The 13,482-nt window shown below is 35.0% G+C and overlaps 1 protein-coding gene and 1 non-coding gene across 4 annotated transcripts in view; one reads left to right on the plus strand and one right to left on the minus strand.

Moving 5' to 3' along the window:
- Positions 1-3,576: 3,576 nt before the first annotated feature.
- On the minus strand, positions 3,577-3,649 carry Trnav-cac (transfer RNA valine (anticodon CAC)). The gene has a single exon. It is a non-coding gene; the product is annotated as a tRNA-Val (tRNA).
- Positions 3,650-4,743: 1,094 nt separating this feature from the next.
- LOC149800773 (ATP-dependent chromatin remodeler CHD1-like) overlaps positions 4,744-13,482 on the plus strand; it is a 127,617-nt gene continuing 118,878 nt past the window's right edge. For all 3 annotated transcript variants that reach the window (XM_089954755.1, XM_089954756.1, XM_089954757.1), the window contains exons 1-3: positions 4,744-5,184; positions 9,307-9,542; positions 12,440-12,692. In XM_089954755.1, the coding sequence (XP_089810881.1) occupies positions 5,176-5,184; positions 9,307-9,542; positions 12,440-12,692 (498 nt within the window). In that variant the 5' untranslated portion in view covers positions 4,744-5,175. The remainder of the gene's footprint in view (positions 5,185-9,306; positions 9,543-12,439; positions 12,693-13,482) is intronic.

Raw genomic sequence — 13,482 nt, forward strand, 5'->3', positions numbered from 1 at the left:
TTTCCTTCACGTCCGCGCTTTAACTTTAAGAACCGGTTTGTTCCCAGTCTAACCATCCATTGTCGACTCATCCTCCTACGAAGATGTGCTCCAAACTAGCTAAGCTCAACGAAGCCTACGTGAATTTGCATAGGGTCAGACACAGTCTGATACCGAAGCCAGAAGAAATAGAGAATGTGAGAATGTTAAAAATCACTGAAGACCTAATAGAAGAGCTCTTCAGAGAAGAAGTGAACAGGGAAAAAGAAGAATGGACAGAGAAGTACAGACTTCAGAGACAGCAGCAACAGCAGCAACAACAGCAACAACAACAACAAGAGCAGCAGCAACCTGAAGCTGACAGAGGCTTTGTCGATTGCCGTATCGACACCAAAGAGTTCTTCTTCTCTTTCCGAAGAAGCAGACCTATCGCCAGAAAGTCTATCCTCAGAGGACATCGCATTCTTAGAAACTAAAAAAGAATGCCATAGCAAAACAAAAAACAGCCCTTTTCAGGGCTACCCAATACTCTAGAAAAGAAATAACTATTAATTTGCCAATGTGTGTAAGTAGAGTAGTGTGAAAATAAACACTAACTCTCTCTTAAAAAATGTGAGGGTATGTGTTTGTGTGTTTGTGTGTTAGTGTTAGTAAGAGCTAAAAGTAAGTTGGTGTGGATAGTAGATTAAAATGATATCTTATCTTAGTGTTTGAGGTGTATATTTGGGGTTAGATTGGATTGCTTTGAGTATGTGGATAGTCTATTGAAGTGATTTATAAAAAATTTTAAAATAGTGATGGGTAGCATAAAAAGTGAGTGAGTGTTTCTTTTAGGTCCGCGCGTTGTTGTTGTTTTTTTTGGTTATGATCTAGGTAAGATGAATTTTATGTTATTAGGGGGATGTTTTCCTTCACGTCCGCGCTTTCAGTATAAATTGAAAGTCGTTCGGCAGTCCAGCTACCCTTGTTGATTGATCAACACCAAAAAATGAACACGAGACTTGAGAAACTGTTGGAGCTTCATGTGCATCTGGAATATGCCAGGCGCATATTAAATGAACTGGCCGCGGAAGCCATTGTCGAGGAGGGAAGGATAAGAGAGGAGGAAAGAAGAAACAAAGAAGAGGAGGAGAGAAGATATAAAGAAGAAGAAGAGGAAAGAAGATATAAAGAGGAGGAGAGAAGATACAAAGAAGAGGAGGAGGAAAAGGAGAGAAGAAAAAATTTCAGAATCCCAGAGAGCGAAAATTGGGATTCTGAAGCGACATATCCTGCCTCTGCTCTCTCCCCCCAAAAGGTAAAAAGTAACTGGGGGATAAGATGCGTATGTGGCGCCAGGCCTGGAAGGTGCCACCATTAACCAGGTGCCCATGAAGTTCCAAACAAAACAGCCCTTTTCAGGGCTACCCAATACTCTAGAAAAGAAATAACGATCAATTTGCCAATGTGTGTAGGTAGAGTAGTGTGTATATAAACACTAACTCTTTTTTTTTAAAAATTTTTGAGGGTATGTGTTTGTGTGATTGTGTGTTTGTGTTTGTAAGAGCTCAGGTATGTTTGTGTGAATAGTAGATTATAGGTTTTTTTAATGTTTCTTAGCGCATGTGGAGAGTATAGTTGGGGTTATATTATATGAAATGAAAAAGTAGGGGGATGTTTTCCTTCACGTACGCGCGTTGATGGGTCATGATCTAGGTAAGATTAATTTTATGTTTTTAGGGGATGTTTTCCATCACGTCCGCGCTTTCACTATAATAACCCACAGTATTCGTCGTTCAAACCATTCTTCATAGAAGATGGCTTCAAACCACTTGGATAAATTTCAGTCATTGCAAGACGTCCTTGACAATTTGGGAATGATAGAACAAATGCTCGTACGACTAGTTGAAGATCACTATTCTTATAGTCCGCATAGAGTAAAAATGGAAATTAATAATTTAAGAAAAGCAAAGGATATGATAAGTGGTGTGATGAAGGAAATAAAGGAGGAGAAGGAGGATGAAGAGGAAAGGAAAAGGATGAGAGCATGGAATGAAAAAATTGAAAAAGAAGAAGAAAATGAGAAGAGGAAGAAAGAAGAAGAGGAGGAAGAGAAGAAAGAAGAGGAGGAGAAAAAAAAGAAGAAAGAGAAGAAGAGTGTAGGTGAGAAAATAAGAAGTTGGTGGAGGAAAAGAAGAAATTAGAAGAAGAAGAAGAAGAAAACCCAAAGGCCCTTTTCAGGGCCAGCCATATTTCTCGAAAAGAGATAGTCTTTGAATTGCCTACCCCTTTTTTTAAAAAAATATATAAAAATCCCATGTTCAATTTCCCTTGACGCTATAAAGGCCCACTTTAGTAAAAGCCCTTGACGCTATAAAGGCCCACCCTGTTTAATTTCCTTTGACGCTAAAGTGCCCCACGATTTTTTCTTTCTCCATGTTAATTTCCCTTGACGGTAATCTTACCCACGATTTTTCTCCATGTTAATTTTCCCTTGACGGTAATCTTGCCCAAGGGGTCTTGTAATGCTAATTCCCATTGACCGTAAAGTGCCCCCCTTCACTACTGGTATATTAATGTATCCTTGTGTGTGATAGTATATTTGTATGAAAATAGGTGTATACGCACATGTGTATCGATAGCAATAACTTGCAGGTGCTGCATTGAATACATTGTATATTTGGTGTCTTTGGATATTAATGAAAAAACGGGTACTGTAGTATCTACTACATAAACTTCAAAGAGTTCAAAACACAGCTGCTAGGATTATCAGCAGAGTAGGACGAACTAAGCACAGCTGCCTCCTGCTATATAGAACCCACTGGCTACATGTTCGATCCGTAATCAAAAACAAAATATGTTCACTCATTCTGCTACATTCATTGACTGGCTCCAGTTCAATATATCGTGAAAACAGTTGTTTAAATGGTGTGACCTCATCGGAGGAAAGAGGACATTTTGGTGAAGGGGGTTGCGTAAGTATCTGCAGTTTTAGAAATAGTGGGCTTATTCGAACGGTCTTTAACGGGCATGTCTTTGACACTCACCAAACGCTAAGACTAAAATAGTATGAAATAGTATGCTCTTGTAACAGGATTCGTGTGTTTGGTGCCGCAGCCAGATGTCAATGGGAGCGTGACGGACGCTGCCTGAGGGGTCAGAATAAGTTTGAATTTTGAACGGTTTAATTGTTGGGGACAGGAAATATTGAAAATAAGGGCCTTTACTCATCAAATACCAATACAACCATCTTATAGCGGTATCCCATCCCATTGGAATGGCTTACTCCAATGAGTCAGTGACGTGATATGCGATTGTGATTGTGTCCTCTCACTTAAGAAAGGTCTCGCCCTGTAACGCTGGGGTGTACTGCGATTTTAAGCCTGATCTCGAAACACAGTCCTTTTTATAAGCTATCGACATTATACAGAAAACCACCCCAATTCGATCAGCAAACTCGGTCGTTTGGAAAATGATATGCAGGAAGTAGATTCATGTGACTGAATATAAATTTATGCTCTCGGTTTGATTACATGAGTATAGCAAAGAAATACAATATTAATGGGGGGGGGAGATAAGTATTTAAAAAAAAATAATTAAAAAAAATATTGAAAAACAAGGTTCCGCTGGGGGTCGATCCCAGGACCTCTCGCGTGTGAGGCGAGCGTGATAACCACTACACTACGGAACCGCTGGTGATTTTGTATGAGAATACTTTGTAAATATCTAAGTAAACTCATCATGGTTTCAATAAAGCTATTATTACTTTTTTGCTTTCTTTTCATAAATCTTTCTTAGTAAGGTGTGTTTCCATACATAAACTTATATTTCCTTAAAGATAACCACGACAAAGCACAAACAAAAAAAGAAAAGAAATATTTTTCGCTCGAAGTCCTGCTGTTGCCACAGTAAGGGAGCACATTTGGATTATAACATTGGTTTAATTTCTTCCGGTTATCATCAAAATAATAAAGGAAGTTTGAAATTTGTTATAACTCACTTTTTCATTGGGTAGGTAGGTTTGTTTGGTCTCAGACTCATTCTTCTTAGCACTTAATGTGTACCTTTTGGCCCACGCCCACCAAAATGCATGGTCCCGTTGTCTTCCCTTTCAAGCCACGGTAAGTTCTCAAACAACAAAAGGAAACTGTCTTTCCATCGTGTGTGAATGGTTGTGGATACGTATCTGAATGCTACTACTGTAATAAATAAATAAATAAAAATGACGTCGAGAAACGCCTTTACGCTGTTGTTGGTATTGGCATGTTTTCGTAGTCCCATTTACACAAAAATTATCAAAAACAACATACCCATTTATCATTAATATACACAAAAAATTAGAAACCAACTATTGTATTGCAGGGGTAGTGGAGTGGGGGTAGTATATTCTTCGAGCTAATATATCTTTTGTGTTTTGTTGTTAGTTTTTAACCTGAAGATGCTTTTCTCAGCCGGTATAATGGATGCAATGTGTTTTTTTCTTTCTTTCTTTCTTTTATTTTTCTTCTATCAAACAAAGAAAGTTTTGGACACCCTCCCCCATTGGAAACTGAAATGGTCAGTTTATATTAATTATTTTCGTTTTGAATATATGCGTTCATAATTGGACATATGCACGTGGATGTATAAGATCCTGGTTCACAACATTTAAAGAAAGAAAATATGGAGACATTTGGTTTACTTTTAATGTTATGACACTAGCATACTATCATACATTTCGGGTTTAGGCACTGATGATCAATCCCATGATGCATTTTCTCGTAAGCAATAGTTAGGACATGGCGGCCATTTTTGTTGTTGATCACTAGATATCTGTTGTCATATTTCTATGGATCAGGGTTGTTTAGAGAAGATTTTCAGGTGTAAAACCGTTTGAATTAGATTTCTGGATATCGTAACTGTATTTTAGTTCATTTCTGAGTGTGATTTATCTTGTCACGAAACCATGTGGATCCCTTAAATGCAAGAAAATCGTTGTTTTCAGCTTTGAAAACACCCTTATACACGTGTTGGTCTACTTTCTACGTCATTGTGATATCTTCTTCACCAAAACTATGTAAAAAGTTTACAGAATTCATTATTGCAACTCTTGGACGACTTAATGGCGTGAGAACTTGCCTCAGAAGCACGTGATTCACTTGGAATTTTTCACCGTCTACGCTCGGCGTTGCAATACCCGCAACAAGCCGCCATGATGAAGAACTTAGAGCCTAGAAAATGAGCAAGGTTTGCGCACTTTTTTCGCCCCTTATATTGAACTCCCTTTTGAATTGTGTACTCAATTTTGATGTTTTGGCTTCTTATATATATTTTGCTGTGCATGTTTTTAACCGTCGTCGCGAATTTCCTGGCATTTACGTTGTGAAAGACCTCGCATAGTTCAAGATGGATTGAGTACTTGGAGCGAAGTAATGGAGTCGGCAGTGAGGTCTTCGGGTTTCGCATACGTTTATCTCCAACCATAATTTCTATGGCATTTACAGTTAGAACATGCTGCAGAGTGTATTTAATACGTTTTCATCTATATTGTTTTCACAAATCGGAATTTACGTGTTTATTTAAGATTTTTTCAGAGGCATACCCTTAAAAGTCCGTTACTTTCTTTGCAATTTGACGAGCAACCCCAACTTGTAATTTTGGGATAAAATACAGCATCATTGAATCTGTACCACCGGAATTTTGCGTTTTTTCAGTCCCTCTGTGATATGACTTTCAGATGACCTTGATCCTTTGAATTTTGTAGATGGACCCATTTTTAGAAAATTGACATGTTTTGTGGACTTTGCATTATAACAAAAGTATTTTAGAATATTTGCATGCAGTTTTATGGAAGAAAAATATCACCTTTTTGATGTAAATTGTTAGTTTTTAATATCCATCATATGAACTTGGGAAGGTACTGTTGAATGCCAACAGCTGTTATTTTCTGTATTTTTCTCTTGTTTCTTATTATATAGCTCAAAAACTTTGATGATAACATCAGTCAAAACGTAAGACAATGTAGATTGATTGTAACTTTAGCTTACATTCATACATAGAGTTTTGTTCCTCATTTATTAATATGCAGTCTATATTGCAGAGCTTTATGGTTGTTAAATACTCAAATGTGACAATATTTTAGGGGAGAGACAGTTAAAATAAGCTTTTCCATCAGACTTGACTTACTATGAGTTCAGATTGACTTTGTGACTTCTCCATCATTTTTCTTGAAAATTTAAACTGTATTTTTTTTATTACAAAAGATGATGGAAGGTTCATTAGGTCTAATAAGAAGAAATTGCAGAGAAAGATTTGTTTAAACATCACCATTTTTTCTATTGATTCAGGTTTCATAGGAAGTTCCATGCCAATCTCGTGGTTTTGTGATATATCCAATTTTAGAGAATGAACGAATCCTGTCTTTTAAATATAATTTCATGTGAAAAACATTTCAGATGTTGTGTTAAACATCATTAGTTACAGTGGGATCATTCTAAGTTATTCTTGTTTCAATGCTGATTTAGCCAAAAATTACAAAGCCTATTTCCAGATAACGTTTAAATGACGACCACCTTTAACAATTATGTACAACAAACCTGTTCAACTCAGTAAATTGTGTTAATGGCCCTTATTTATGAAGGTTATAAGCATTCCTAGTAAATTTTTCTTAAAAAACTATGGTTCTGTTCATTTCTGAAATGTGAACTTATGATCAGTCATGTACACATATTTTATGGCAAAAGTATTCTGTATGAGAACAGATTTTTATTTTAATTCATTTTCAAGACTGTTTATTACTATGGAAGGACATTACAGTATTTGTGGATAATTGTTCCTCAGTAAAAAGATTGACTTTTAGTACTATAGTTTGCATGCAAATATTGAAGGTGATGGTCGAAGGTAAGTATTTAAAAGTGAAAGTAGTAGTCACTGTCTTTAATAGTTCATTCTATATTTTGTTTAATATACAGGGAGGAAAAAAACGTATTCTCTTTTGTCGCTAATAATGCTTGTTGATTCTTCAGGAGGTGGACTGTTCCAGTAATGTGTAAGTGGTCAATTAGTAACTTGAAAATTGTTGGCATTGTAGCTTTGTAAAGTCTGACCACTCTTAGCTCATCCTCCCGAAGGACAATTTCAGGATGATTATAATGTCATTTATAAAATTGGCAAAATGTCTATACTCATAAGTTTTATTTTATATTTTGTAAACTTTTTATAACGAGTTTAAAACCATATGTTTTGGATATAGAAGGATAGAAATAATTGCTGAAGTACAGTAATTAATCAATATTTATTTGCTGTATACAGTGCCTTTCATGAATTACACTTATGTTTTCACTATTCATTTTAATGATCTCGTGTTAACATGACTCTCATCATAGACTTGTACTGGGTATTTTTCTTGTACACAACTGATTGATAGCAATACACAATACGCAACTAAAGCCTCAGATGCCAGTGTTACAAAAGTTGGAAAAAATTGCAATAATTGAATGTGGACTATGTTACATGTAATTAGATTCAACTCCTTAGATGGTTTAACCAACAGTAAACTAAACAAATTGGAGTTTAAAGATGGACGCCAGGAAGAAAAATATTTCTGTATTTAGCCAGTGCCTTTGGGCTTAGTTTTGCAATTGCACATGTATAGAACAGGATAAATGGGTGATTTAGAGCAAACAACCCCCAACGTTAAATCTGCCTTGCTGCTGTATATTTATGTGAAAGTTGGATAATTTTGTGAAAAAATTTACCAGTCAAATATTTGCATTTATAATTATTAGAAAAAATATAAATATCAAGAGTCAGCATCAGTTGGTTGAAGGAAGGCAGAAGGAATATTTTTTTTAACTTTCAGTGCCTGTAGGGTAAAACGTCTATTATGCAGTTTGGGTATCATGATCAAAGAGAGAAAAGTCTGCATGATAATGAGATCAGCTGCTGTTTACATGGAATAAAGCTTTTTACTTGTACTTTCTCAAGTTGTATGACATGCTGTGTTTTACATGGAAAATAAAATTGGCATTATTCTGAGCAGATGGATTTATGAAGAATTTTTTAAAAATTAATGGGATGTCCTAATTAAATGCACCTTTGAATAAATAGAGCTAAAATACTGCGGTTTTATCAGTGTAAAATGAGATTCCCCAACTTGTGTTTTATATTTTATCACCAAGGGATTCAAACAAACAAGCTTGGAAGCATACAGTGAAGGTAATAACACCTATATCAAGTAAATCTTGGTTCAGTTTATAGAAGCTGAACCTTAAAATTTTAACATTTGATGGACTGTTGATAGCTTTGTTGGACTTTTTTGTTGGAAAAACCCTGAAAATGGTACTTAAATGTAACTATATAAATTTAAGCAATGTACAAGAGCAGTGAGATGCATTGCAACCAATGTTACTGAATCCTTTACTGATATACCAGACAAAAAAACAAAAGAGCTGCAAATTATTCTAGGTTCTGAGATTTTGAAAAATGCTTTGAACTTCCTGAAAATCTAGTCAAACATTATTAAATGTCTCAATAATTATAACACTTTATAATTAATGTTTTGTATTAGTTATTCTAGTTTAAAACGACGTATCAGAATGTATATATAGTAGTTTATAGTAGCAGGTTACACAAATGAATAAAATCTAATGAATTGTCAGATTATTGAGTTGATGACGTATTCAGATCTGATTAAACGTTTCAGCAACAGATTAAAAATATTAATGGACTCTATGATTAAATTAAACACTTACCAGATATTTGAAATTCCGAACAACAGATTCCTTGTTTTGCTTTCTTTGTAGAGGATGTAATAGGAAATGGGTATATTTTATTACCCATAACAAAATAGAGGCTTGGGAACAGTTATGAAGTGAGATGTTTAACCATGAACTTTTAAGAGGTAGCACAAATCATGGACAATCTTTAGCAATTTATCCACATTAGACCTCTAGTAGTGTTAAACTGGCTTGTACTAATTTTACTTTTAACCCAGCTCTAAAATTTAAATTTGTTGTGCTTTTTATTTATAGAGCTTTTTTAGTATCATGTCATCACATTTCTTACATGTTAGATCTTTATTTCTGGCCATGATGGTATTTGGAATTTTTTGTCTCAGTTTTATTATCAAAGCACTGAAACATTTAAAGTTGGCAAAAATAGATCAACTTGATAGTATAATGGTTTAACTTAATCACAGTAACCTAAATACCGTGACCTTATCTTAAAATGAGTAATAAGTTACACATACTATTTCTTGAGTTCCCGTCTATTTCAGCTCTTTTAAGCTGTATGCTGTTTCTGAAATATTTGTAAAATAACGTGACATCTAAAAACAAAAGACTGATAGTTACTCACTGGCTGTTACAGGTTGACATTTCTAAATTAGACTTCAACATTCCTTTGTTTGGTCCACTGAATACATCAGCATCTGAAGGGAGAACAACCACTTCACTTCCGAGCACTGACTATGAAAATGACAAGAACTACAAACAGTATAATGCAGCCAAGAGAAAAGCCACCATAAAAACAGAAGATGATGGAGAGGAAGATGATGAAGATAAATCTGAGGAATCAGGATCTGGATCCGGATCAGTAGATTCCAGGTTAGTGTTGAACCACTGTTAATGGAAAAGAAAGACAGTTCATGTTTTTATGATGGTGTTATCAGTAGTTTTGTTTATGTTATGATTGAATTTCCTCATTGTTGGGCATGGCTCAATATGCAGGTGTTGAGTGTCATGTTGTTTCTAATCCTGCAGCAATGACATCTTGTGAATTTTGAATCAGCCCAGAAACTCCTCGTTAATTTAATTTTTGTGCTGTGTTCTTTATGTGGCAGTTTGATGACATGAAGTGCTATCACCTCACAATTAACAATTTACAACTATCTAGTTGCATCTGTTGTAGTATTAATTTCATCTTTGATGAAGAGACAGGTGAGAAAAATATGCTTGTTGCAGATGAGACTCAGAAAAGGAAATACTAATTGAGGAACTAAGTTGTTTATATTCTGCAGAGAACTGCAATTTCTTCCACTACTCGGGCTTAAATTTTACTTTTTTCAGAGTAGTGTTTAATTACAACAATTTACAATTACAATTGCAGATATAATTACAATGAAATGATGAAAGGTACTGAACACTGTTGAATTTTTTGTATGTTGAAGGTGAATTCTTAGTTGCCTGTAAGACTTGTACTACTTTTGAGTAAACTTTGTTCATGTTAACTGGAGATTGTTTGCATGGTCCACAACAAAGGAAATTGTCATTTATATTGTATCCACTGTTTGAAATTTTATAAAGTTACAGCATTGTTTTAAATCAATAGAATGATAAGACTTTTGAAAAGAATGGCAGTCCTTTAGAAAAATGATCTGTTGATGATGATTTTGAACAGATAAAGGTGTCTGTCTCATTAAAAAATAAACACAAGTATTTGAAATAGGCACTTAAAAGCTTTTCAGAATAAATAAGGATTTTTTTGTGGTATATTTGTTAATGCTTTTTGTTCATTCTTCACTTTTCTTTTTTCTTGTCCCCCAATATTTTGTGCATTTTTTTTTTCTTTCTGGAATCTGATCTGACTTTTTTTCCAATCAATATATTAAGTATTTGGAATAACTTGTATGTTACCCTCTTGATCACTTTACAGATGGTTAACTATTCTTGTGAGTTTTGTCTTGAGGAATAAACAGATAAGGTCATTGGCAGTTTGTCTTGTTTTTCATCAATTCATACAGCAGTCCATGCAATGCAGTGGATGTTTATGTAATGCATTTAGCTCCAGTTCCTCTAGCAGCACAGCTCAACAGTGTGAGCAATTACTGGTGACTGACGAACCATCCTGGGTGTCACAAGGGTCCTGGCTTTGAATGTTTTATGCTATTACTATTGGACCCTTGAGGATGTTCAGTCACTTGTTGGTACCAAGATTTGGAACTTCTGGATAATGGTACATTTTGAGAGGGCACAACTCTTAGCTGTTTTTTATTGTGGGGTCATTTCCAAATCTGAATGCAGAAATTAAAAACAATTATTCATGAGCATTAAAGGCAACTTGTGAGATCAAACAGCAATTTTAGTCACCTTTTCATCTGCTAGTTTGAGTTCTTTATTTATTTTTAATTATCTACCTCTGTGAAAAGGTTCCTTTATATAACTGACATTTCTATGTGATCCTTGAGTTTATTTATGGACAGGTTTACTTATATTGTTCTTTATTCATTAAAAATAGATGGCCAACTTGGTTTTCATAAAATATCTAAATATTTTGTGGTAATACCCCATGACATAGGCTTTGCAATTTCTTTGATGGTTCTGAAGAGGAAGCATAAATGCTTTACAACACAAATTATTTTGAAGCAACCCACCCCCTCCCATAAGATGTAGCATGGTACTGTCCGTTCCACATCATAACTTCTTTACCACATAGCTTGACCAAACTTTGTGGATGACTTTGAGGAGATGTTATGATGTAAACTTCAAACTTTTGGGTCAGAAGGTCAGCATCACAGTGATTAAAAGAAATAAAATGGTTTACACACAATAAATATACTTCCACTCATAAACTCTCCCAACGTCATGGATTTCTTGAACTGGAGTAAAAGATGAAGCCTATTATTGTAAATACTAAAAAGGTTAAAGGTCAAGACCATGGATATGCAAACAATAGAAATGGTGAAATCAGAGAACATCCCTGCACCAGTTTTATGGATGACTTGCTGGTATGACAGAAATATAATTTAGTGATGCTGGGATGAGAAGCTGAAAGGTCAAGGTCATGATGATACAAAAGGACCAAGGTCATAGTGACCCAATAAAAGGAGAAATAAATTTTTTTGCATGATAGCAAGTGTTCTACATTTGTTTATTTCAGGTAAATTTAATGGTTTAGTGGTCTGGGTCATAGATACCCACAAGAAAATGGTTTTTTATTGATGCTAGTGCAGAAGTTCACATCATTTAAAGACATAGACTCATATCTTACTATTTATGTTGGTGCCCTGAGTGGCTGAGTGGTTTAAAGCGCACACTGTTATGGATCAGTGCTGTCTCACCTCTTTGTCTTTTTCTCCAAATCCTGATTTTTTTTGTATTTGGAATCCTGATTTTCATTCCAATCAAGGTGGTTGGTCCTTACCAATTATTTCAAGAAATCTTTTGATAAATGTGCTTTTTTTTTACAAAGAGACTGGGCACTTTGACTTGCTTACCAAGATTTATTCAGCAGTACAGCTTGTTTCCTCAGGAACAGTGGGGTACCATTGATGGGGAAAATGGTGGTGTCACTTTTCTGCCTATTGGATTTGCATGTTCAGAATATTGTAAATTGGTTGTTTTAAATGAACAATTCATTCAGAAAAATAATCTATAACAATAAGGATACATTTTCATCATTTTCTACCCGTCACAAAAATAATTCATGCAAACATTTCCATGCAGTATCATGCAAACTTTGTACTCACCAGCAAATGTATTTTTGTTTTAAAATGATTTTTCAGTGAATCGGGTTCAGATTCAGGTTCAGACTCTGACAATTCTTCGGACTCGTCCAAATCTGGCAGTGACTCCAAGTCGCATAGTGAATCAGATGAAGATGAAGGTGTGGATGTTGACAGGAGGATCACGAGGGGGAAGAGAGACAAGATGGAAGAAGATGACACCAGTAACTTGCAAATAGACACCGATTCTCAGCTGTCTTCCCTAGATAGATCTGGTCGATCAAGGAAATCAAGTACAGGAGTAGATAGAGAGGTGTGTAACTTCTAAAGATTAATTGTTTGTGAGCATAAATATTTCTGGACTTTAGCTGTTGTCAAGGTGAAATGTTCTTTTACATTGATGGCAGTATAGTTTAGCCATATCATTGCTAAATAAGGAAATGGAAAATTAACAGGAATTGCTGAAATTAGACAAAGGAGAGGCTGTGATGTTGTGTACTGAGTATTTGGAAAAATAAAAAACTTGCACAGAATGCACTTCATTCATGAGTATGGTTGGTGAAATATTTTTGAGATGATTTAAATGAATAATATATGTTAGAAACTGAACTGGGTTCTGTTTGATTTTAGTTGGATCTGTGAAATGTAGGCAGTGTCAGTGAAGTTCTGTTTTCTTGATCCTGTGTGGTTTAGGGTAAAAAAAAAACTTAATTTTGAGTTATAGTTCAAACAATTTTGATTCATTGCCAAATATGGCTTGCTGTTGCTTAAGGGTAAAAAAAAGGTTCATAGAACTTCTCCAAAACAGCTTGGTGGAATTTGACAAGATTGGACCAAGAGTTTTCAAACCAAAAGGTCTTTCAGACTTTTACTAACAAGGCTGATCTGCCATAAATGCAACTGACACAACTAAAAATATACATAAAAAATTATATTTTTTTCAAAATACATATCAGAATTGGACCAGCATTGACGAAAATCACTGTCATTGAGCTCTTTCAGCAGTTGGCAAATGTTTTTTTCTCATAGTGGATACATATAGTAAAAATGAGGGGAAAAAATTGAATGTTATTTTTTTTAATATATGCAGTTAGCAGCATCTG

This window comes from Sinohyriopsis cumingii, chromosome 4, assembly GCF_028554795.1.
Source record: "Sinohyriopsis cumingii isolate HCF-2022 chromosome 4, ASM2855479v2, whole genome shotgun sequence".
Taxonomy (NCBI): Eukaryota; Metazoa; Mollusca; class Bivalvia; order Unionida; family Unionidae; genus Sinohyriopsis; species Sinohyriopsis cumingii.